The 26,441-nt window shown below is 41.1% G+C and overlaps 1 protein-coding gene across 2 annotated transcripts in view; it reads left to right on the plus strand.

Moving 5' to 3' along the window:
• Window positions 1–26,441, plus strand: part of mcm3ap (minichromosome maintenance complex component 3 associated protein) — a 76,977-nt gene that overhangs the window by 46,015 nt on the left and 4,521 nt on the right. For both annotated transcript variants that reach the window (XM_072578703.1, XM_072578704.1), the window contains 12 exons: window positions 8,694–8,825; window positions 9,548–9,661; window positions 10,216–10,368; window positions 10,514–10,669; window positions 12,584–12,652; window positions 15,703–15,837; window positions 16,432–16,570; window positions 16,731–16,989; window positions 17,858–17,955; window positions 19,511–19,901; window positions 19,983–20,249; window positions 23,060–23,189. In XM_072578703.1, the coding sequence (XP_072434804.1) occupies window positions 8,694–8,825; window positions 9,548–9,661; window positions 10,216–10,368; window positions 10,514–10,669; window positions 12,584–12,652; window positions 15,703–15,837; window positions 16,432–16,570; window positions 16,731–16,989; window positions 17,858–17,955; window positions 19,511–19,901; window positions 19,983–20,249; window positions 23,060–23,189 (2,043 nt within the window). The remainder of the gene's footprint in view (window positions 1–8,693; window positions 8,826–9,547; window positions 9,662–10,215; window positions 10,369–10,513; window positions 10,670–12,583; window positions 12,653–15,702; window positions 15,838–16,431; window positions 16,571–16,730; window positions 16,990–17,857; window positions 17,956–19,510; window positions 19,902–19,982; window positions 20,250–23,059; window positions 23,190–26,441) is intronic.

Genomic DNA, 26,441 nt, shown 5'->3' on the forward strand with positions numbered 1-26,441 from the left:
TTCACTGGATTCTGGGTCACTTCCAGTAGATTGGAAAACAAGTGTGACACCATTGTTTAAAAAAGGAGGTAGACAAAAGATGGTGAATTATAGGCTGGTTAGCTTAACTTCTGTAGCGGGGAAAATGCTTGAATATACTATCAAGGAAGAAATAGCAAGACACATGGATAGAAGTTGTCCTGTTGATCAGAAGTAGTATGGGTTCATGAAAGGCATGTCATGCTTAACTAATCTTCTGGAATTCTATGAAGACGTTACAAGCATGGTAGACAACATGGACCCAGTAGATGCGGTGTATCTAGATTTCCAAAAGGCATTCAACAAGGTCCTGCACAAAAGGCTGCTGCTTAAGATAAGGATGCAAGGTGTTTTGGGTAATGTATTAGCATGGACAGAGGATTGGTTAACTAAAAGGAAGCAAACAGTGGGGATAAATGTGCTTTTCTGGTTGGCCAGCAGTGACTAGTGGTGTGCTTCAGGGATCCGTATTGGGACTACGTATAGTGTGTCAAAGTTTCCGGATGACACTAAGATGAGTGGTAGGGCAAAGAATGCAGATGACTGAAACTTTGCAAAGGGACATAGATACTTCGAATGGGCAAAGCTCTGGCAAATGGAGTACAATATTAATAAATGTAAAGTCATTCATTTTGGGAGGAATAATAGTAAAAAGGATTATTATTTAAATGGTAAAAATTTACAGCATGTTGCCGTGCAGAGGGACCAGGGTGTCCTTGTGCATGAATCTGAGATTTGGCTTGCAGGTGCAACAGATAATTTAAAAGGCAAATGGAATTTTGTCCTTCATTATTGAAGGGATTGAATTTAAAAGCAGGGAGGTTATGTTATAGCTATACGGGATGCTGGTGAGGCCACACCTGGAGTACTGCATGCAGTTTTGATCTCCTTACTTGAGAAAGGATGTACTGGCACTAGAGGGGGCTAGGTTGATTTCAGAGTTGAAAGAGTCGGCTTATGAGGAGAGACTGAGTAGACTGGGATTATATTCATTGGAATTTAGAAGAATGAGGGGTATCTTATAGAAACACATAAAATTATGAAGAGAATAGATAAGACAGAGGTAGAGAGGATGTTTCCACTGGTGGGTGAATGTAGGACAAGAGTGCATAGCCTCAAAATTAGGGGAAGCAGATTTCTGACTGAATTGAGAAGGAATGTCTTTACCCAGAGGGTTGTGAATCTATGGAATTCCCTGCCTAGTGAAGTATTTCACTCTTCCTCGGGAAATGTTTTTAAAGCTAAGATAGATAATTTTTTTGAACAGTAAAGGAATTAGGGGTTATGGAGAGAGGGTGGGTAAGCAGAGCTGAAGCTATGAAAAGATCAGCCATGATCATATCGAATGATGGATTGGGCTTGAAGGGCCAGATGGCCTACTCCTGCTGCTTGTTCTTACACTCTTAATGTAATAAAGACATACAAGATGATCAGAAGATGAGATAGGGTGGAGAGTGAGAATCTTTTTCATAGGATGATGATGTCTGCTTGTAGGAGGGGGCATAGCTGAAAATTGAGGGGTGATAGATTTAAGACAGATGTCAGAGGCAGGTTCTTTACGTAGAGTGGTAAGAGCGTGGAATGTCCTCCCTGTCAATGTAGTTAACTCAGCTAAATTAGGGGTATATAAACAGTCCTGGATAAGCACATGGACGATGATGGGAAGGTGTGAGGGGATGAGCTTAGATTAGTTCACCGGTTGGTGCAACATCGAGGGCCGAAGGGCCTGTAATGCGTTGTATTGTTCAATGTTGAATGCGTGTAAATCCTATCCCTAAGAATTCTCTCCCAATTCACACCCATCGATGTGAGACTCACTGGTCTATAGTTTCCTGGACTGTTCCTATTTTCCTTCTTCAACATAGGAACAATATTAGCTACTTACCTGTTCTCTGGGACCTCTCCAGTGGCTAATGAGGATGCAAAGATCTTGGTCAAACCCCCAGCAATCTCTTGTCTTGCCTCCCTCATTAACCTGGGATAGATACCATATGGCCCTGGGGATTTGTGCTGTTCAAGAGACCCAACACTAGTTCTTTCTTGATCTCAAAATGCCCTAGCATGCTCCGCACATCTCACTATCCTCCATATCTTTTACCTGGGTGAATACTGACGTAAAGTACTCGTTTAGGATCTCACCCATGTCCTCTGCCTCCAAGCACAAGTTCCCTCCTTTTATCTTATTGTTTTTAATGTATGTTGTGCCACCTTCCAAAATTTATGCATTTGAAGTTCCCGAGTCCCTCCGTTTACACAGTGTCCCATTGAATTAGTTAATTGTGTCTCTCCTTATCCTGTTTGTAAAAAATGTATCTCCTCACCTAGGGAGGCAAAGTTTTTCTTTCAAGGGCTCTTTGAACTTTTCTGCAATGCCAGTACTTTGGTTTTCATGGGCTTTTTGAAGCTAAAGCAGATTCAATGTTATAGCAATTCAGGATGTCACTGATGACCTGTGAGTCTAGAATCAGGAATCTCAGTCTATGGATATGGAGTAGTCAGTTTGAGACTGAAAGGAGGAGGAATTTCTCACCCAGAAATTGCTGAGCCTGTGGCAGTCTCTGCTATAAAAAGTGTTTGAGGTCAAAACATTGAATGTTTTCAAGAACGAGTTGGATATAGTTCTCAGGAATATTAGAATCAAAGGGAATGGGGAGAAAGCAGGGAAAGTTTTGGAGTTGAATGATCAGCCATGATTACGTTGAATAGTCAAGCAAGCTCAGAGGCATTGCTGAGCAGCATGTAATGCATTGAAATGAAAAGAAAAATGTTCCCTTTCTCTTATTTGAAGGTGGTGTTGTAGATCGATACCAAATTGTGGGAGGAATTAGTTTTGGAGGTTAGAGTGCTCCTTGAACTATTGCATGAGGTATTTTAGGTTTTGGAGGTGATTTCCTCGAATTCCAGGAGCAGCAATTATTGTTTTATATGCTGTTGCATTGTTTTGGAACTTTGGAAAAAAAAATTCAAAACACCAGCAGTTTTAAAAGGGAGAAGAGCAGACAAATGCAGGAGAGAGAGAGAGAGAGAGAGAGAGAGAGAGAGAGAGAGAGAACCTGCACAGTTTCTGCCTTTGCTGTTTGATTTTGTGTATCGCCGGACATTGGAGTGCATCTGGGAAAATTAACAAACAGTGAAATTCACAACTAATCTTGGAGGAAATGTTGGGTGAAGTTCACAGCACAGAATCAGATAAGTTAGTTGTTGTTTTATGCCTGTCTCAAAAGAAAGGCTGCAGTAGTGAGCATAGTGGATTCTTTCTTGATTATATGTTTTTGGAGATAAGTCTCTTGATTAAACTTAAAATATAAGCCATAGCTATTAATTTAACCTGGGGCAGTGTTTGTAGAGGAATAAGACGATGTTATTTTCTGGGTCTCTAGATTGTGAAGGAGGAAAAATGGCCTTTGCAGTGATATGTACTTCTTGTCAGATGTGGGAGTTTAAAGAAAGTTTAAGGGTTGCTGCGTATTATATCGGCCATAAATGCTGTTGGATCTGAATCTTATCAGATCGAATGGATTGGTTGGAGAGACAGTTAGAAGCGATGAGGAATTTGCAACAGCAACAGTATGTGATGGATGGCAGTTATAGGAAGGGGGGAAAGTCTCCGATACAGTGACATAGATGGGTTAACTCCAGGAAGGGTAGGAGAGGTAGGCAGCTAGTGCAGGAGTCTTTTGTGGATATACCCATTTTAAGCAGATATGCTGTTTTGGAAAATGTAGGGGGTGATGGATTCTCTGGGGAACATAGCATGAAAAGCCAAGTTTCTGGTATTGAGACTGGCTCTAATGCAACGAAGGATATGCCGGCTTCCAAGTGATCAATTGTGTTAGGGGATTCTGTAGTTCGAGGTACAGACAGACGTTTCTGTGGCCAGTAGAGAAAAAGCACAATGGTGTGGTGTTTCCCTGGTGGCAGGATCAAGGATGTCTCAGAGAGGGTGCAGAATGTTCTCACGGGGGAGAGGGGCCAGCAGGAGGTCATTGTCCACATTGGAACCAATGATATAGGAAGGGAAAAGGTTGAGATTCTGAAGGGAGATTACAGAGAGTTAGGCAGGAATTTAAAAAGGAGGTCCTCAAGGGTAGTAACATCTGGATTACTCCCAGTGCTACGAGCTAGTGAGGGCAGGAATAGGAGGATAAAGCAGATGAATGCATGGCTGAGGAGCTGGTGTATGGGAGAAGGATTCACATGTTTGGACCATTGGAATCTCTTTTGGGGTAGAAGTGACCTGTACAAGAAGGACGGATTGCACCTAAATTGGAAGGGGACTAATATTCTGGCAGGGAAATTTGCTCGAACTGCTTGGGAGGATTTAAACTAGTAAGGTTGGGGGGGGCGGGGGGGAACCCAGGGAGATAGTGAGGAAAGAGATCAATCTGAGATGGGTACAGCTGAGAACAGAAGTGAGTCAAACAGTCAGGGCGGGCACGGGCAAGATAGGACTAATAAATTAAACTGCATTTATTTCAATGCAAGAGGCCGAACAGGGAAGGCAGATGAACTCAGGGCATGGTTAGGAACATGGGACTGGGATATCATAGCAATTACATGGCTCAGGGATGGGCAGGACTGGCAGCTTAATGTTCCAGGATATAAATGCTACAGGAAGGATAGAAAGGGAGGCAAGAGAGGAGGGGGAGGGGAATTTTTGATAAGGGATAGCATTATAGCTGTGCTGAGGGAGGATATTCCCAGAAATACATCTAGGGAAGTTATTTGGGTGGAACTGAGAAATAAGAAAGGGATGATCACCTTATTAGGATTGTATTATAGACGCCCCCAATAGTCAGAGGGAAATTGAGAAACAAACTTGTAAGGAGATCTCCGCTATCTGTAAGAATAATAGGGTAATAATGGTAGGGGATTTTAACTTTCCAAACATCGACTGGGACTGCCATAGTGTTAAAGGTTTAGATGGAGAGGAATTTGTTAAGTGTGTACAAGACAATTTTCTGATTCTGTGTGGATGTAGCTACTAGAGAAGGTGCAAAACTTGACCTACTCTTGGGAAATAAGGCAGGGCAGGTGACTGAGGTGTCAGTAGGGGAGCACTTTGGAGCCAGCGACCATAATTCTATTCGTTTTAAAATAGTGATGGAAAAGGATGGACCAGATCTAAAAATTGAAGTTCTAAATTGGAGGAAGGCTAATTTTGACGGTATGAGGCAAGAACTTTCGAAAGCTTTCGGAGGCAGATGTTCACAGGTAAAGGGACGGCTGGAAAATGGGAAGCCTTCAGAAATGAGATAACAAGAATCCAGAGAAAGTATATTCCTGTCAGGGTGAAAGGGAAGGCTGGTAGGTATAGGGAATGCTGGATGACTAAAGAAATTGAGGATTTGGTTAAGAAAAAGAAGGAAACATATGTCAGGTATAGACAGGATAGATAGAGTGAATCCTTAGAGTATAAAGAAAGTAGGAGTATACTTAAGAGGGAAATCAGGAGGGCAAAACGGGGACATGAGATAGCTTTGGCAAATAGAATTAAGGAGAATCCAAAGGGTTTTTACAAATATGTTAAGGACAAAAGGGTAATTAGGGAGAGAATAGGGCGGCCTTTGTGTGGATCCACAGAAAATGGGGATACTAAATGAATATTTTGCATCAGTATTTACTGTGGAAAATGATATGGAAGATATAGACTGTTGGGAAATAGATGGTGACATCTTGCAAAATGTCCAGATTACAGAGGAGGAAGTACTGGATGTCTTGAAATGGTTAAAAATGGATAAATCCCCAGGACCTGATCAGGTGTACCCGGGAACTCTGTGGGAAGCTAGAGAAGTGATTACTGGGCCTCTTGCTGAGATATTTGCATCATCGATAGTCACAGGTGAGGTGCCGGAAGACTGGAGGTTGGCAAACATGGTGCCACTGTTTAAGAAGGACGGTAAAGACAAGCCAGGGAAGTATAGACAGGTGAGCCTGACCTTGGTGGTGGGCAAGTTGTTGGAGGGGATCCTGAGGGACAGGATGTACATGTATTTGGAAAGGCAAGGACTGATTTGGGATAGTCAACATGGCTTTGTGTGTGGGAAATCATGTCTCACAAACTTGTCTGCGTGGGTTTCCTCCAGCTGCTCCAGGTTCCTCCCACAGTCCAAAGATGTGCAGATTAGGTGACTTGGCCATGCTAAATTGCCCATAGTGTTAGGTGCATTAGTCAGGGGTAAATGTAGGGGAATGGGTTTGGGTGGGATGCTCTTTGGAAGGTCGGTCTGGACTTGTTGGGCCAAAGGGCCTGTTTCCACACCATAGGGAATCTAATTTAATCTAATCTACTACAGTCTCAAAGCTGGTCAGCCTTAATGTCTGTGAAGCTGTGAATTCAGTTCAGATTCTGTGATCAACATCACATTTTTTCTTGGGTTTGAATGTCCTAAATGAAATGGTTTGAGCTGCTTTAAAAGAATAGAATAAAATATCCTTTAGGGTTGCCCGTTTTAACCTGTAATTGTCAGTGCAGCATTGCCTCTGAAGTCCTCTTGGCCAGAGAAGTCATAGACAGCTACTGTGGGAGGAGTGGAAAATAGTTGCAGTTCTTGTTTAAGGCTGTCTTGTCAGAGTAGATGCTATCTTAGCACACACCAAATCGTTTAATAGCCCACCTCTGGTTAAGCTTGACACAGATTTGTGAAACAGAAAATATTCCTTTCTCCTGAATTAACATTACTTGCCCTGAGGAGCACGAGAAGGTTATGTTTCAAGTATTGTATTATTATGGTAAGAAAACAAGGAAACAACATGTTACTTGGAAAATAAGCAATCTTGCAATACATATTATGTAAATCACTAAAAGTGCAACTAGGAGATGTAAGTACATACGAAAGCAAAACAAATGCTTGAGTTTAATTTAGAGGGATTGAATTGGGAAAAAATATAGAGAAGTTGTGGTTTGCTGAAGATTTGTAATATATTGTCATTTAGAAATTTTGATTATAAAGTAAAGGATATTGGAAATTTGACTTTCGTTCTGAGAAAGAGGACTTTTACATGAAGAGGTCAGAAAATAATTTTTGAACAGCAAGTGCAAACATAGTTTCATGAAAGTCTATTAAATGATCAGAAGGCTAAATGAAGAGTTTGCAATTTGAACTTTAGGACACTCAAAAACAGATGGCCAATTACTACAATAGTGTTTCATTTAAGAAGGGGTTCACTTCCACCAGAAAGACAGTTTAGATTCAGAGGGCTTCAAGCCATTAGAGCTGGAAAGACTTTTGCTATTTTTGCAGCTTCAAAGTGGTCCAAGTCAGAGAAAGCTCAGTACTTTGTCTGTCTGTATGCAATAAACTGAATCGTATTAAGTGACTATACAGAGAGGTGACGATAGAAGTGATAATTTCACTGGATTTAAGTACTTGTAAAGGATTTAACTGAGAGAAGAGCTCAATCCTTCTTTGCTGTTTATGATCAGACATCTTTCATATATTTTGTTACTTGAGCTTATTACACAAAATAAATCAGATACTCTTTTAAAACATGTGTTGATAACGCCATATGAATATGTTGGTGAGTGACCTACACAGTAACCAAAGTGCAAAAGGTTTTCCTCACATCTGACTTGTCAAGGGTCGTCCCATCAGTTGTGATCGTAACAGTTAAGTAAATGTCCATCCAGCTTGGAAAAGGAATGCTGCATGGAGTTCTGTTTAGCCTAGTCTAAAAGCAATGAAGAGGCACAGGAGAGGCTTCAAAAAGAAAGAAACCAGATCTGAAGATAGAAATATTAAAGTATGAACAAATGGTTCTTTGAAAAACAAAATAGCCTTTAGGCATATGGATACCATTGGCAAGACCAATATTTCTTGACTGATCTAATTGTCTTTGAACAGACAGTGATTTACGAGAAAGTGAGGGCTGGATATCAGTGTCAAAGTGTGGTGCTGGAAAAGCACAGCTGGTCAGAATGAAGAGCTCATGCTCGAAACATCAACTCCTGCTCTTCGGATGCTGCATGGCCAGCTGTGCTTTTCCAGCACCACATGTTTTGATAATGAATGATTTCCCAGGCTATTTCACAGGGCGGTTATGGATCAACTACAGTGCTGTTGGTTTGGAGCCACATATAAGCCAGCTCATCTGAGGACAGCAGCTTTCTGAGGCAGACAGGTTTTTAAAATGATTTAATTATCATTATTACCTTTTTAGCTTTCAAAACTAGTTTCTGTAAACAATGAATTTAAATTTTGTCACTTATTTTGGTGGGATTTCTGCTAAGTCCCCATGGCCTCTGGGATTACTAGTTCAGTGGTATTATCATCTCACAACCGCTTCCAAACAGACGACATGAGCATTTTGGAAAGATTTAGCCAAAGTAGACGAAGCAAAAGTGTATTTCTACTTTTGTGGAACAGCAATATTGACTGCCATCCAGTAAGAGAATCAGCAAGAACTCAAGTAGGAAACTTAGAAGAAATACAGTAATATAGATGTAGAACTCAAGTTATCACAATGTGAAATGAAACTTATGATCCTATCTAGCTCCTCTTTAAACAAGTTTGAAGGAGATGGAATAAATGATTATATTGATAGACGAGTAAGCAAATTTTGGTGGCGTCAAATGTACTGTTTTTGTGTTGTATAATTATATCATTCTGTGGAAGATTAGCTTTTAAATGCCCACTGAATTTTGTCATGGGTGTCATCGTTTTGTATTTTTCTAGTTTGTCAAACAGATCGTCGGAGGAGCTGATAGCAGAAGTTACCAAGGATATGCTGATGCAGACTTCATCTGAGGAGCTTCAGGCAGAGAGACAGAGGATTGAAGATGAAAAACGCAGAATTGAACAGGCCAGGTGGCGCTCTCCTTTTCTTTGTCACCTTCTCCAGCTCCATACTTTCTGCATCTCTAATCCATTTGAGAGCCCCTTGTGCCTTCTGAATTTCTTTGCCCTCCCACTGGTGTGTCATTGCTACTTAGGCTCTGGAATTCTGTGTCTAAATACCTCCACCTTTCACCCTCTCAACTACCACCACCAAATTACTCCCACAACCATCCTTAAAATCTAGCTCCTTGACTAATGGTTTGGCTATCTGTCCTGTCTTAAAGAGGAGAAAGTGAGGACTGCATTTGCTGGGGATCAGGGCCGAAATGTGTGGCGGTGGAAAAGCACAGCTGGTCAGGCAGCATCCGAAGAGTCAGAGAGCGAAGTTTCGGGCATTAGCTCGTTCCTGATAAATGGCTAGTGCCTGAAATATTGTCCTGCTCATCGGATGCTGCCTGACCTGCAGTGCTTTGCCAGTGCCACACTCTTCAATTCTATCTTAATATCCCCTTAATGCCTTGATGTTGCATTGTTTTTTTTAATTAAACTTTGTGAAGTGCTTTGGTTTTATAACTGTAAGGCAAGTGCTGGTTCTTGACTTTAGTTTGGGCTCAGGTGTAAAAGGATAGACCCTTGTTGACAACAATTCGTGTGATTAGGATTTTCAAAATTTCAGTTTTGCTGTGAGAGAGACAATAATCCTGACACCTTTCAAAAACACGAGTAATCTTTGAATCTTTGTTGTATTGCAGATTGAAGAAGGAACGGGAGTTGTGGAAGAGCCAGTACAGTCAAACACTGTGTGAGGAAATTACAGAGCAAGTTGTGGATCACTCTGTAAGAAAATGTGCTATTCAGGAGCTAAGGTAATGAGTAACAAGGCACGAAGCATTTGGAAAACTAAAGAAGAATGGAATTCCACCCCTCATGCATGACTCAGCAGTTGGGGACGGAATGGATGGAGTGGGAGGGAGAACAGGACTGGGCTCATGGAGGGAGTGGGGAGAGGATTGGGATTGAGATAGCAGTGGGTGGAGGGAAGAGGAGAGACGAGGGGAGGAATGGAGCAGGAGAGGTGGTAGCAAAGAGTGAGGAGGAGGTAGGGAGACCAATATGGGAGGGGTGGGACTTGTGGAAGGGAAGAGTGGGCAGGGCAATGGTTAAGGAGAGGGGCAGAGACTGGGAGATGGATGGAGGGAGGGAAACAGGACGGTGGCTGAGAGTGTGGTTGTGGAAAGATGGGAATGTATGTGGGGGTGAGGGGCAACAGTTTTCGAGTTTTGGACCATGTTCCTACAGAATTTTAATTTCTGTGAAAGGCCAGGGTGGTACCGATGAACACAGCATGTCACAATGTCGTCTTAAATTGCATGAGGTTAAGGAGATACTTGCCCTCAGCCCTTTGCTTTGTCCCTTTTAGGCTTGCAGTGGAGGTGGACAGGCGAGCCCGGATTAACCGCTGTTCAACAGAGTTCTGCAGCTGCCTCATTAAAGAAACACTGGACAGTGAGATCTTCCAAGTAGTGAAGGAGACTCTGCAGGAAGTGCATTGTTTCTGCAAATATTTAAAGAAGTAAGTGAAAGAAAAAAATCCAATTTTTTGAATTGCTGACTGCAAGTCATAGAATAAAGAAAGAACATTTCTATCTAGAAACTGCTTTTCTCCAAATTTTTTGTTTGAGTACCTTCAACGGCTTCTTAACTCAATGTTCTGCTAGATGGAGAGCTACTGCAGAAGCTCGGAAACGCCTGAGGAATGAAATGTGGACATTCCCAGCAGCTCCAGGCATGGCTGGCCCCAACTGCAAACTGAGTCCCCACCTGGAGAATCCAGACCTGCCACACGATGACAACCTCAGCATCTCATGTCTCCGGTAATGTGTGTTTACAGTCAAAGCAAACACTTTTGTCTACTTCTACGATGGTGGTTACTCTCCAAACAAGCCACCTCCCCACCCCATTCACCTTTTGCATCTTTTGTCTATTGTGCTTATCCAGTTTCTACCTGAAATAGATCCATACTATTTTCCTTGTTGTGCCACAGTGAGTTTGACAATCCAACCACTAATGCCTCGCAAACCTTACTGAATTCTTTGCAGATGTGACAAAACACATTGATGAAGGTAGAGCAGTGGGTGTGGTGTACGTAGGTTTTAATAAGGTGTTTGAAATGGTTCTCCATGGTTTGCTCATTTAGAAAGTAAGGCATAGGATACAGGGAAATCTAGCTATCTGGATACAGAATTGGCTGGCCCATAGAAGATAGATGGTAGGAGTAGATGGAAAGTATTCAACCTGGAGCTCAGTGACCAGTGGTGTTCTGAGGGATCTGTTTTTGGATATTTCTTTGTGAATCTTATAAGTGGCTTGGATGAGGAAGTGGAAGGGTGGGTTGGTAAGTTTGGGGGAATTGTGGATAATGTGGAGGGCTGTTATAGGTTGCAACGGGACTTTGACAGGATGCAGAACTGGGCTGATAAATGGTAGATGGAGTTCAACCTGGAAAAAAGTATGAAGTGATTCATTTTGGAAGGTCAGAATTGAATGCAGATTTCAGGGTTAAAGGCCGGATTCTTGGCAGTGTGGAGGAACAGATGGGTCTTGGGGTCCACATACATCCCTCAAAGTTCCCACCCAAGTTGATAGGGTGTATAGTGTGTTGGTTTTCATTCGCAGCAGTATTGAATTTAAGAACCATGAGGTAATGGTGCCACTCTGTAAAGCCTTAATTCGACCACACTTGGAATATTGTGTTCAGTTCTGGTCACTTCGTTATAGGAAGGATATGGAAGTTTTAGAGAGGGTGCAGAGGAGATTTATCAGGATGCTGCCTGGACTGGAGGGCATGTCCTATGAAGAAAGGTTGAGGGAGCTAGGGCTTTTCTCATTGGAGCGAAGAAGGATGAGAGGTAACTTTGTAGAGGTGTGCAAGATGATGAGAGGCATAGATAGAGTAGATAGCCAGAGAAGTTTTCGCAGGGCGCAAATGGCTATCACAAGGGAACGTTCTTTTAAGGTTTAGGGGAGATGTCAGAAGTCAGTTCCTTACAAAGTGCAGTTGTTGCCTGGAATGCACTACCAGCAGTGGTAGTAGAGTCAGATACATTAGGGACATTTAAGCAACTCTTGGATTGGCACATAAATGATGAGTAAATGTATGGTATACAGGTTAGTTTGATCTTGGAATAAAATAAAAGGTTGGCACAACATTGAGGCCAAAGGACCTGTATTGCGCTGTATTGTTCTATGATATATGTGAAGGAGGGTTCTCTTGCATTACCACCTGGATTCATTCCTGGCTGTTCCATTTACCACTTCAGTGTTGCATTGCTGTGGATTGGTCATTTGTTTCTTCAATTAGCTTCTGATTCCTGAAATGAAGAATGTCAATGCAGATGTTTATTTTGCAGTGGTATCCTTCCTAAGCGAAATCATGTCCCATCCATCTTTCCCATTCAAGTACTTGAATGCAGGAATCCTATTCCCCATCAACGTTTGCGCCGGCTGTGTTGGTTGGTGTGTTTACGTCTTGAGACTAAAGAAACCAGCATTGATGTGTAATAATTAGAGGCAGAAATACTAACTATTGTTCCTTTAATCATCTGATATAAGCTTTTAGATGTGCTGAAAACACCTGTCATGTAACCTGTTCCTGTAACCTGTCCATAACCCTAATAAGTACACTATTGTTGGAATGGAAATAGGGTACAATTTGGCACGATGACATGAGAAAATACCTAAAGGACCTGTGACAAACGTTTTTTTTTTGTTTTCCCATTGTGTTGCAGGTTGCTGCAGAGGAGGAAGGAGACTGCTCATCAAATGAAGGTTCAAAACTTCTACCAGCAGCTCCTCTGGTATTGGAACATCTGTCATATTTTGTGCCATAACATCAATGTAGATACTAATCATAATTTTCTCCTTTAAGAAAGTACCTTTAAGAAAGGATAGTGGATTGGTGTTTACTCAATCGTCAGTTTACTGATCATACCCGAGCATTGTTCCTGTTTATGTAGCATGATGCCAACATATTTGCAAATCATGCTGGCCTTTTGCATTTATTTTACATATCAGTTACAAAGATGCTACTTAAATGGTATCAGCCTAATCAGAGATTTCAGGCAGGCTAAGCAGTTGCTCAGTCATCTTCCATCTCCCTTGTCCATTGTCTCTTGTCCACTGAATTGGTTTTCTTGCATTTGAATTCACCTATTCAAAGTGTTAGTTTTTGAAACATATTCCCAAACTGACCATGGTGGTCAGAAACTTTGTCAACAGCAATCTATTAAGTAAATTGTTCCTACAATTTGATACACGACCAGCTATAAAATTTAATCATTCACCATGTTGCATTGTTATAATGTTTGAATATCCACATTATTGAATACTAATTTCTGAAAAAATTGCGAAAATCTTTGGAATTGGCCAGACCAGTTTCACATTTCAGGCTTTATAAAATATTGTTGTTAGTGCTTCCACATTATACTGAGTTATGGCATAAAATGTGCAAATTACATCCTCAAAATCATGTCCATTGAAAGTGGAAGCGATTATACAGACCGACGTTGAGAGTAAGAAACCTGGGTCAGAAACAACCTTGGTGCTAAAGTTAAACAAGAGTAATTACGTGGGAAGGTGGACAGAATTATTTGGAATGTACTGAGAAAGGTATTTAGCAGAAAAGATAGTTGAGAAATAATGGCAGATGTTTAAGAAAATAGTTCGCAACAACTATTCCAGTGAGGAAGAAGGATTCTAGAGAGAGGGACAAGCCAACTATGGTTAACTAGTGAAGTTAAGGACAATATCAAATTGAAATGAAAAGTTTACAATGTGAAAGGACTAGGAAGTAAATCAGAGGATTGGGTAAAGTTTGAAAGTCCAACAAACGATGACCAAAAAACGAAAATTGAGTGCAAGCTAACATGTAACAGAAAAACGGACAGTAAGAACTTTTTAAAATAAATAAAATTGAATAAAGGAGCAACATCTTAGAGAACAGGAAATAATAATGGGGAAGCAGGAAATAACAGAATGGTTGTCAAATATTTTGCATCGGTCTTCATGTTAGAGGACACTAATAGCACTCTAAAAAATGCTAAATAAGCAGCTTAAATGAGGTGGGAAGTACTAAATATTCAAGGAACTGAAAATTCATTGAAAATGAGGTGGGGAGGAAATAAACCCAATAACTATCACTAGAGAAAAAGTACTGTGGAAACTAAACTGAGCTGAAGGCTAATCGACTCCTGAACATGATGGGATACATTCTAGAACATAATGAGTTACTGCAGAGATAGAGGATGCACTGCTAGTAAACTTCCAGGAATTCTTAGGTTCTGGGAAAAGTCCCAAAGGATTAGAAAACTACCAATGTAACGTTCTGATTCAAAAAGGGAAACAAAACTCAGTTAACCATAGGCCAGTTAGCTTAACATCTTGTTGAAAAAATGTTAGCGGATGTTATAGTAGGGCATTTAGAAATACATAAGATGATCAAGAAGAATTAGCATGGTTTAATGAAGGGGAAATCATGCCTGACAAATTTATCACAGTTCTGAGGAAATAGCAAGTAAGATAGATAAAGGGAGCCAGCAGATCTAATGCATTTAGATTTCCAAAGACTTTCGTTAAAGTTCCACACACAAGGCTGCTTAAACTGCTGTGATTTTTGGGGTTATTTGTTAGCATGGATAGAGGATTTGTCAACTAATAGAAGACAGTGGGTTGTGATAAAGGGGCATTTTAAGGATGACAAACTGGAGTGGCGTGCCAAAGGGATCAATGCTGGGACCATACTTTGGTTAGAATGTACATGACTTGGATAAGGGGAGTGAATGTAGTATTGAGAAATTTGCAGGTGACACAAAAAGGTGGGGAGACTAGTGGTGAGGATGACAGATGAAATCTATACAAGTTAAGTGATTGGGCAAAAACTTGGCAGATGGGGTATAACATGAAAATGTGAAGTTATGCATCTTTGCAGAAAGAACAGAGCAGTTGAAGTTTTCAATGGAGAAAGAGTGTGGAAAGCTGGGGTAAAGAGGGATTTGGGGGTCCCAGTGCATGAATCACAAAAAGCTAACATTAAAGTTCAGCTGGTAATAAGGAAGCAAATGGAATTTTGGCCTTTATTTAAAAGGACAAGGAGTATATAAATATTGAGGTTTTGCTAAAACTCTGCAAGACACTTGAACTGTTCACAGTATTCTACATTTAGAATACTATGAACAGTTCAGTGCACTAATCTAAGGCAAGATATACAAGCTTTAGAGGCTTGTATAAATTATTTGTATCAAACTACACAAAGAAGGTTAACTATGTTGATCCTGAGGATTGGAGAGATTTTCCTATAAGAAGAGGTTGAGTTGTTTGGGCTTATACTCATTGGAGTTTCGAAGAATGAGAGGAGACCCTATTGAAGTGTATAAGGTTCTTAGAAGGATATATGCTGTGTGTTTGTTTGCCCTTGTGGAAGAGTCTAGGGTGAGAGCGCAGAAACCCAAAATAAGGGATTGCACACTTACGACAAATGGAGGAATTTCTTCTGAGGGTAATGAATCTGTGGAATTCCGTACTATGGGAGACTGTTGAGGCCTCCGATGCCATTAAGTATATTCAGGATGGGATAGACAGGCTTTTAATTAGTAAGCGAATCAATGGTTTGGGGAAAAGGAAGGAAATGGAGTAGAGGATTATTGTACCAGCCATGTTTGAATGGAATGAGGCTGCAGACTTGATGGGTTGAATGACCTTTACATCTTGTGGAGGAATATTTCCGTGAACAGAGTTGATGAACAGTGTGGTTTGAAGTAAATTATTTTCATGCTAATATGTGCTCCCTATGATGACAATGAAGCAAGATGAAGCAGTTATTCTCACATTTGAATTTTAATTTCACTTTTAGTGAAGCTGCCTGGACTCCTTTGGATTTGTTCACATTGGTGGCAGATAACTTCCCAACTCATCAAGACAGAATCTTCTGGAAGGTTGTTCTGCTGTTGCCAAGTGATGATGAATATGGACTTAGTGATAACAACAGGTTCTGCATCTATTGTCTTCCTGAATCTTTGTATCAAATATTTTGTTAAATGTCAGCAATTTTGCTGTTATACCATTCAACCAGTTGTAAACTTGTGCACAGCTCCTGCGTTTTCATTTGACTAGCTGCTTGAGCTGGTTAGTGTGGTGCTGGAAAAGCACAGCAGGTCAGGCAACATCCAAGGAGCAGGAAAATCTACCATAAATTGAGCATTTGTGGTACTGTGGAGCAGACATTGAGTGAGATTATAGGATCTATTCTGTATGCTGGCACTTAAATTCACACCAATTTAACATATTGCTGGTGCCTGGACTATGTGATGAGAAAGTTGGCAGCTATCAACTTCTTTCATGATAACATGAAAGATGATGATACCAGTGTACTGGCATTTCACACACATTAAAGATACCCCTACCCCTGGCAGTTGCAGTATTGTAATGATCCTCGGAGCATATTATATCTATTGTTGTGACTAATGACTAAGTAATTTAATTACAAAATCTAAAAAAGTTTGCAATTTTCTTTGAATTTATTGATCGAAATATTCATTTTTAAATTTTAAACCAACTGTGGTTAAATGCTTTTTGTTTTAAGAACTTTGATTGATTGGCTGAAAACAAAATTCCAAGGATCTGAAAAGCTGGATGATGCTGATAATGTCATTCAGACACATCTATGTGAAGCAGTGAAGAAGGACGAAGCAATTGATGTACTTGTGCACATCTGTGTTAAGGTAAGGGCCTCTCTCTCTCAGCTTTTGAAAGGCTGTATAAATGTAACAGTTTTTAAAGTTGACTTGGAAAGGTTCAGTAACATTTCTGTGTTCTTTCAGAAGTTACATTAGCATCTGGTTCACTCTGATAGTGATCTGTGTTCTTTTTTTAAAAACCCAGTTGACTAAAGGCCCTCTAAGTGACACAGATGTGGATGCAATGGAACAGCGGAAGGAACTGCTGGGAACATCTGCTCTGATCCTTTTGCTACCAGCTCGAGAAGAAGGCACTGACCAGGAAGAGGAGGAAGTGTACTGGCTGTCAGCAATGCTGCAAGTCAGACAACTTTTACAAGCTAAACCTTTAAATCCTGCAGTTCCACTGGTCATCCTTGTTCCTTGCGAAGAGATATCATTGAATGAGAAAGAGGTGATAGAAGGTGAGATCTGGAGCCAATGTTATGAATGAGTTGCGGAATAATGAAAACAAACTGAGAAATTGAAACATTATTCTTAAATTTGAACTTTTGCCGTGAGCATGATTTCTAATAACTATTCATGAGAAATGATTTGAACAGTCAACTTAAAACAGTAGATGTTTAATATCTCAACCCCTGTGTTTAGCTCGCATATCTAGTTTAAAATAATCCATGTCATCAATCTGGGATGGGTCTGGGTGGGATCCAGTTCGGAGAGTTGGTGCAGACATGGGCTGAATGGCCTCATTCTGCACTGTAGGGATTCTGTGATTCTATCAACCATCATCAAGGTGGAGCAGGTTCAAGGGGCTAAATGGCTTACTCCTCCTGTTTCCCAGGTTTTGATAAATTTGAAGGGCATCAGGGTAGGTTGTAATGGTGAGAGATTATGAAAGCATTTTAGCAGGATTTCCCTTACTGTCTTGGAAAGTTTAAGGGAGGATTTGATGTTTGAAAGAAAACCAAAATTTAGGGAACAAATGAATGCTTTCAGGGAGTAAATTGGAAGGGCATTAGAAAAGTGATCACAGAAATTGGGAGCTTTCTGTTTGTTTGACTGACTTCATTTCCATATCTATTTAACGAGAGCTTTTGTGCAGGTTCTGAAACAATCTGTAATTTTATGTCCCAGCCATTGCTTGATTTGCTCATTAGAAATTCAGATGATAGTGACAGCACTATTTTAGACTTTCATAGGGCTTTTTATCTCTTGCATAGTGGGAACTCTATCCAGCTTCATTATTCTGTGGCATAGGCAACGGATATTTCATTGGAACTTTTATGCACTGCATATACAAGTAATTGATATAAATGTTTATTTTCTTTCAAGGTCTAAAACTTGAAGCGCTGGTGGCCACTCACCTCGTGTCTGAGTATTTGATTGTCCTGATCCCGGGAAAAAGCAACTACCTTCAGGGATCAAACAAGGTAAAATTTCGTTATTGTGTTACAAACCTTTCAAGTTGGCTTATTGGGATCTAACAGTGGAACATCTTAATTATTGGCTTACTATTTGGGTGTCAGCTTGATGGAATGATCTATGATTCAGATGGTTATAGATTTAAGCCCAGTTCCAAAAACTACTAAAATTCTCTTCGTCTTATAAAATATTTCCATGACATTTATCTCTTGGCAGGGTATTTAAGATGGAATAGAGGAAGTTAATTGATAAACTAATCCAATTTAGAGAGGATAAAACCCTTGATCCAGGTAGTATCTGTGCATGGGGAAGAGCTAGCAAAGGTGCAATTCATAACTAAAGCAATCATATATTTGTGGGCCAGCAGCTGCTGGTTAGAGACACCACGCCAAGACTTGTTTGAAGATGGATTTATATCATGGCCAGTTAAGTTATCAGCCTGTATATCCTTCCAATAGGCCTGATGGCCGGCAGGTTTCCTGATTGTCATCTGCAGGACAGCCAATGGTAAGTCACTGTAGTATGTTGCCCATGAGTGTGGACCAATACAATTGAAGTACATTGATCCAACCCTCAGAAATGAAAAGTAGATAAAAGTCAGGCAGACAATTGGATGGCATTTTGGCAGGAAGAACAGGAAACTATTCTTCCTGAAAAATAAGTATCTCAGTGAAGTAGCGACTCAGAAGGATCTGGAGATAGTTACATAAATCAGTAAACTAGGAACACAGATGAATAAGATTTTTTCTTAAAATAAAACAAAGCCTAGGTATTAATTGAAAAGCAGAGAAGCTATGTTAAAATTGTATGCATTCTTGAATTGGACTATACTTTGAGTGCTGTGAACAATTCTCCCCATATCATGACAAGGATATTGTTCAAGAAGGCAGCTCACCACCATCTCGAGGGCATTTAGGGATGGGCAATGAATGCTGGCCCAGCCAGTGATGCCTCTGAATGGGAATAAAAAATGCTGAGAGTTTGCTAAATATGGTAATTTGTGGAACTTGAGCCACAATAAGGGCTTGTCTATGGTTCTGTAATGTGGTTCATTGGTAAAGCTTTTTGCAATGGGCTAGTCAATTACCAAGGAAGAAACCCACCAAGGTAATTAGGAATGGGCAATAAATGCAGCATCACTCTCAAACTAAAATGAGACAAAACAGTCCAGTTGAAATAAAGATGGTAGTTCTTATTTACCATTGTTTGCAAGTAGCTCCTCTGATCACTTGGATGATGTTTCTTTTCTCGCTCTAATTTCAGAATTGCTTTCTTTGTGCAGTGTCGAATCACTACACAGCTGTTGTGTGCAGGGCTTGTTTAATCTGGACAAGGACCAGTATTTCAGTTTAGTTTTACGTCTGGTTAACAAATGAATACAGTAGCAAAAGTTTGTTGAAATGTTATGTTGTGGGATTTATGTTGACGCACCTTTTCATTCAATCATTGACTCTCTCCAGCCTTTTTGCTATAAACTGAACATGTAGAAGATGATAATTCCAGGACTGTTTTATTTTACCATTTGACAGTGAGGTTTAAGTGTACGGATGCAATTTCTTTCAGGTCTCTGAAGCTGTAAGGTGGCTGGCCTCACGTTGTCCATCACCGCCAGAGCTTTGCTGCCAGACTCTGATCCAGTTCATTGAGGATGGGCTGTGCCGAGAGTTTAGTGACCAGTTTTACAATGATAGATCTGAAAGGCAACAGGCTGCATTGCCTTCCCAGGATCCCAGCTTCATCATTGAGTTTTACAACAATGTGCTGCGTTTCCTTGCAGAGGTAGTGTCCTCTGAACAACTGTACAACCTGTCTTGGCCAGTTGCTGAATTCTGTGGACCTGTTGCTCATGAAATAGTGGCACACAAAGAATGGAATTCCAATAACCACCTAGCCTGGCTAAGGAATGCAGTGCTGTCTTTTCAGCTGCCAGTGATGGATCTCCCTCCCTTGATTGGTAGGAATATTACCTTCTATAAGATTAATTCACACTCTTGGTGGCCACATCATTAACAATGCTGTTTTCTGTTCCTCTTAGCTCCATGGGCTAAGGTTTGTGATATGATCTTCCATTACGTGTGTCAGGTCCCAGTGTCACAGCAAACTCGTCCACTGCTGCTTTCAAGGGTCGAGCACCTCCTGAACACAGTCTATAGCAAATGGAGAGACCGCTGTCCTTTGACGTTGGAAACCTCGATTGATGAGGGGCCATTGGTTTCAGAAATACCTTGGGATGAAATTGTTCTCATATGCATTGACCATCGATTGAGAGAATGCTTAGCCCCGAAACAACCTTGTGCTTCAGGTTAGTCTTGTCTCTGTTTTACATTTTTATTTTAAAATGGTCTGATCGTTGTAGCATTATAGTTGATTGTGAGGTTGAGAAGGGGAACATAGAGACGAGGAAATAAGGACCTTGCTCATCTCAGTTTTTTGCGTTTTAGAACCTGAATTCTGATTGTGGCTGAAATGATGCTATTTGAGGTTGGAAACAGTTTGGTGTTTTGCGCTCTTAGTTCATTGTAAGGAACAGATGACTGTAATTGTATACTGAGAACCCAAAACAACTCAGATGAAATATAATATTTGCTTTGAAATAATTATTGTTGCAGGAAATGCAGTGTATATTGTGTAAATGGATTTTCAGGAGGAAATGTAAAAACATTGCCAATTTTCTCTAATGCAGAGAAATACCAAAAAATGGATTAAAAATACAATGCATGGGTGTAAGATTAAGGCTAGGATATAAACAATAAACATTAAATTTTAGAAAGTGCAGGAGAGACTTGTGAAATCTGATGTGTAACTTTTTAAAAGTAGGGTTTTTTCTGAAAAAGAAAAGGTGTATGGGATTCTGGGTTTTATTTATGGCACTGAATCCAACACAGGCAAAACTGAATGTTCAAGTGATTGGTTAGGCTGTGATTGTAACCAAGTCAGCCACTTGGGGTGTAGTACTTAAGAAAAGATGTGACAAATATGGGGAGGAAACAGAAAAGATTCATCAAGATATTATCAGAAATGAGGAGTCTTAGCTATGAAGAGACATTTGAAAAAACTGGGTCTCATCGTAAAGATTAACAAGGTTAAGAGATGTAACAGATGTTAGGCAAGAATTGGTAACTTGATGACTTAAAATAACCTTTTAATGTAGAGGAGTGTTTGCATGTTATACTCTACCAGAAACTCAGGTGGTTGCAGACATAAAGTTTTTGAAAGGTGAAGTTTTTTTTATCAAGAGAAATTGTAAAGGTTATGGGGAAAGAGCAAAAAGTGAGACAACACCCAGTTCCAAACATCAATTCCTGTAACCTCCATAAATTCCTATGATCAGACCTCCCCACCAAATACTTGAATTAGTCATCACAAAAGTAATAAAGTTTGAAAGCAAGCTGCTTTATTGGGACAAATAATTAAGCAATTACCAGTTTCAGGAAGTTTCTCCTCCTGCCTATTTTTCTGTAAAGGCCCACTCACAATTGTTTTCCTTTTCTCCCAGAACTGTGATAATTGTGAACAGAATATGATTAATCAGTTCAGAGTATGATATTTGGAAAATGCACCTCCATGCTGGCTTCCTTCCTCCTCCCCCACCCCCAATTCAGCTTTGAGTAGAAATGTTACAGTGCAGAAAGAAGCCATTTGCCCATCATCTTAGTGTTGACTCTCCAAATCTGTGTCTTGCTTAATGCCAGTCTTTTATCCTATCCTCTCCCATAATCGAGCATATTGCTTTTAACTTCACCATTCAATCTCCTTTTGAATGGTTGGCCTGAAGCAACCTCTGCCACACACTCAGGTAGTGCATTACTCTAATCATTTGTTGTGTGGCTAAAGTTTTCGTCATGCCTCTTTTTTTTGCTTAGTTTACTAAGTACTTTAAATCTGTGCCCTTCATGTTCATGATCCTTTCATGAAGTGTGAACACTTTTCCACCCTATTTGCTCTGTCCAAACCAATTATGATTTAAAAAACTTCAAACAAACCTCCTCTTGACCTTCTCTTCAATGAAATCAGTCCCAACTTCTCTGACATTCCTCCACCCTGAAACCATGCCAGTAAATCTTTTCTGAACTTTAGCCAATGTGGAGTTGAGTGTAGTGCTGGAAAAGCACAGCAGGTCAGGCAGCATCCAAGGAGCAGGAGAATTTCAGGCCTTTACCCAATGCCTTCACCATGTGACCACAAAGCCTTAAGAAATAGGAACACGTGTAGGTCTTTCAGCCCCTCAAACCTTCTCTGGTGTTTAATCAGATCGTGATCTGATATTCTTCATTCTTCGTTCGCTGTCCTTCCCTTTTCCCATTATCCTTGATTCCCCATCTGACCAAGAATCTATCTCCGCCTTAAATATACACAAGGACTGTATACCCAGAGCTGTCTGGCAAGGAATTCTAAAGACGCTGAGCCCTTTGAGAGAAGAAATTCCTCCTCATCTCAGTCTTATATTGGCACCCCTTTATTCTGAGATGATGCCCTCTGGTCCTAGACTCTCATGATGGAAAACGTTCTCTCACCATTTATTCTGTCAAATTCTATACGTTTCAATGAGATTACCTTCATTTTTTCCAAAATGAACAACTTCACATTGCCCATATTATACTTCATCTGCCAACTTTTTGCCCATTTACTTAACCAATTAAAAGCTGTCTGTAAACTGTTTGTATCCCTCTTGCAACCTGCATTTCCAGAGTTTTGTGCAAATTTTGAATATATATTGTGAACAGTTATCATCCCAGCACTGATTCCTGTGGAACCCACTAGTCACCAGTTGCCAACTTGAAAAAACACCTGTATCCCCACTTGCTGCTTCCTGCCTATTAACCAATTCTCTATCCACACCATTATACTACCTCCAATGCCTTGTACTCTTAGTTTATGACTTAACCTTGTACTTTGTTGAATACCATCACATCATTCCAGAGGGGTGGCACTAAAACTGGCCACAGTACTCCACGTGAAACCAAACTACACTCTCATAAATTCTCTTGGCCCCTGTCTGAGTTTTTGTGATAGAAAAAATGGAATAGAAACAAGAGGGATTCATTTTATTTAAGATAAATATGCACATCTTTTGCTTTTTTCATATTAATAGTTTTCATTCCTGTTTCTCAGAAGCTATAAGTGAAGATGGTCAGATCCTGGTCTATTATTTTCAGGACGATTTGAAAAAATATAAATGGCCTCCATTGTGGGAACAGGCACGATCAAATACCCAGATGGAAATCCAAGAAGCCCCTCCGAGGTAAAAGAGCAGAATATTAGAATGAATCTACTTTCCTGCTTGAATGCTTTTTATATATGAGCTGCATTACTCAGGTTATAGTTTTTGTGCCATACTGTTTTTTTAAAAGGAATTTAGAACGATTTAGGGGGAAAAGATATATTTGTTTCCTTCACACTCAATGCGTAATAACTTCTATCTTGGTGGTTGAGAGCAGATAAGATGGCACAGGAGGAACAGGAAACCTGGTGTTTGCAGAGACTGTTACAGTCTGCAAACACTGCTTGAGTTCAGGAACCGGCCGAAAATGAACCTGAATGGAGAGCTGCTGAAGGAATTACATGATCTCTGCTTGCTGCAGCGACCAGGCCTCAGCCTCAGCCTCACCCGCTGCTGGTGGCTGGGTGTTGAGACGTCAGAAGTGGTGTGCGAGGAGGTATGAAGTGCGGTAAGTGGGTGGGAATTCAAGTCAGGCTAAAACCAAACTCTAGCCAGCCAGCTTTCCCCTGTCCATTCTGCTCTCCAGTGTCTGCTCCCTGGACAATAAACTGGACTGTGGCAGGCTTCTTAGCGTGAGGTTAGAGACTGTTGCGTCCTTGTCTTCACGGAAACTTGGCTTAGCGACAGAGTTCCAGATACTGCTATCCAACTAGACGGGCTTGTCTTGTTTTGTATTGACAGATATGTGGCTCGGGGTGGGGGGCGGGTGGGCAGGCAGTGTGTCTACATCAATACGAAATGGTGCAAGGACTCTCTGCTCATCTCTAGTTATTTCTCATCACTGGTGGAGTTTGTGATTGTTAGATGCAGACTATTTTATTTGCCATGGGAATTCACCGCTGTCCTAATCGGGGTGTATATTCCTCCAGTATTAATGGGAAGGAGGCACTCTGTGAGCTGTATGGGGCTATTAGCAGACTGCAGAACGCACACCCTGACAGACTGTTTATTGCTGCTGATTTCAACAATGCAAATCTCAAGTCTGTGCTCCCGAAATGCCATCAGCATGTGGACTTTGTGACAAAAGCGGGGAACACACTGGATCTTGTTTATACGAACATCCTCAATGTATACAGGGCAGAGCCCCAGCCCCAGCTTGGCTCCTCAGACCACATTGCTGTTATGCTAATCCCAGCATACAGACCACTTATCAGATATGTCAAACCAGTTCTGAAGCAGGTGAAAACCTGGCCGACAGCAGCCATTTCTGCTCGTCAAGACCGTTCTGAGCAAACTGACTTGCAGACCACAACCAATGGCAATTCCATCAACTTAGATACATTGGTGATTTGCTACATTAGCAAGTGTATTGACGATGTCACTGTATTCAAGACCATCACTTCTCGCCTCAGCCAGAAGCCCTGGATGACCACAATGGCATCAGCACTGCTGAGGACCTGTGATTCCGCCTTCAGAGCAGATGACAAGGCTGCCCTACAACAGCAAGGGTCAACCTAACCTAGGCTATCAAAGAGGCAAAGTGTGCACACGCACAGAGAATACACAGCCACATTCAGGACAGTGGCGATACGTGGAGCACGTGGAAGGGCATTCAGGCCATCACCAACCACAGAACAGCATCGTCTGCTTGTACAGGTGACCTTTCTCCTGGATGAGTTGAACAACTTATATGCACAATTTGAGGCATGAAATGACGTGGCAGTGAGAAAGAACGACCCCCCCCCCCCCCCCCCCCAATGACCACAGCTGATGTGAGGAAAACTATGCAAACTCAACCGACATAAAGGCTGCAGTACCAGATAACATCCCTGGCAGAGTGCTCAGAGGATGCTCTGACGTGCTAGCAGATGTTTTCATGGACATCTTTAATGTCTCCCTGAGCTGCAGCATAGTTCCAACATGCTTTAAGGCTGCTACTATTGTCCCTATGCTGAAGAAGTCTTCAGTGTCCTACCTCAGGCTTGTGATGAAGCATATTATGACCCTGCTGCCCCCCTTACTAGACACCCTGCAGTTCACGTATTGACCCAACAGCTTAACAGATGCTATTTCCACCACCCTCCATCTGGCCCTCGCCTACCTGGAGAAGGAGGACACCTACATCAGATTGCTGTTCATAGACTTCAGTTCTGCATTCAACACTATCATTCCTCAGACCTGATTGATTGGAAAGCTGAGTCTGCTGTGCCTGAATACCTCCCTCTGTAACTGGGTCCTAGACTACCTGTTTGGAAGACCTCAGTCAGTCCAGATTGGGAACAGCATCGGGAATAGCATCTCCAACACCATCGCTCTGAGCATGGGGGCACCCCAGGGCTGTGTTCAGTCCACTGCTGTTCCGCTTGCTGGCATATGACTGTGTAGAGATGCATAGCTCAAATCATATCATTGTTTGCTGATGACTACTGTAGTGGGTCTCATTAGCAGGAATGACGAGTCAGCATACAGAGAGGAGGTACAGCGGCTAACAGACTGGTGCAGAGCCAACAACCTGTCTCTGAAGGTGGACAAAACGAAATAAATGGTTGACTTCAGGTGGGCACAAGCAACCACTCTCCATTGGACATTGGCTCCCCATGAAGATCTTGAACAGCATCAGATTTCTTGGCATCCACCTGGTGGAGAATCTCACTTGGACACTCAACACCAACTCCAAAGCCAAGAAAGGCAGTGCACTTACTCTGCAAACCATGTTTGACTTTAATAATGTATGACGTTCCTGGGTAGTTTGGGGTGGAGCAGGGAGGGAAGAGAATGAGGGGGGAGTGTGATCCCTGTTACACACCAACTAAGAGTCATGGAATACCCGTGACACTTCATGACTGCATTTTTGTTTTTCTGCATTGTCTTCATTGAGAGCTGGATTAAGACTTGTTCGGAACTGTGAATGGATTCTTTGAACGTGTTGTGGAGAAACTTGCCAGTTTGTGGGGAGCTAGGGCCTCCACAAAGTGACTATAGTCAAGGGAGAGCTAATATGCTCTTGGATAGTTTCAGTGCAGACTTTTCTTGATTTGTCTGGGCAAATACACCGCCTCGGCTGTGAGCTTGTTTCCAACCACAGGAAACTGGAGAAAAATTGGTTGCATAACAGCGTTAAGCAAACTTGGTGGTCTTTGATTTTAATGGAAATGAAACAACATTGGTTTGTTCTTTCTCAAATCACTAGTTTAAAAAAAACTCTGCTAGTAGTGTGATAAAATTGAATTTGTCTTGTTTTTCATTTGAAACCAGTGGCTATGATTATAAGAAATAGTAAGTATTAGGAAAGATTACTCATTTCTCAAAAACTGAAAGAATATTATTCTGAAA

Source organism: Chiloscyllium punctatum, chromosome 10 (genome assembly GCF_047496795.1).
Source record: "Chiloscyllium punctatum isolate Juve2018m chromosome 10, sChiPun1.3, whole genome shotgun sequence".
NCBI lineage: Eukaryota > Metazoa > Chordata > Chondrichthyes > Orectolobiformes > Hemiscylliidae > Chiloscyllium > Chiloscyllium punctatum.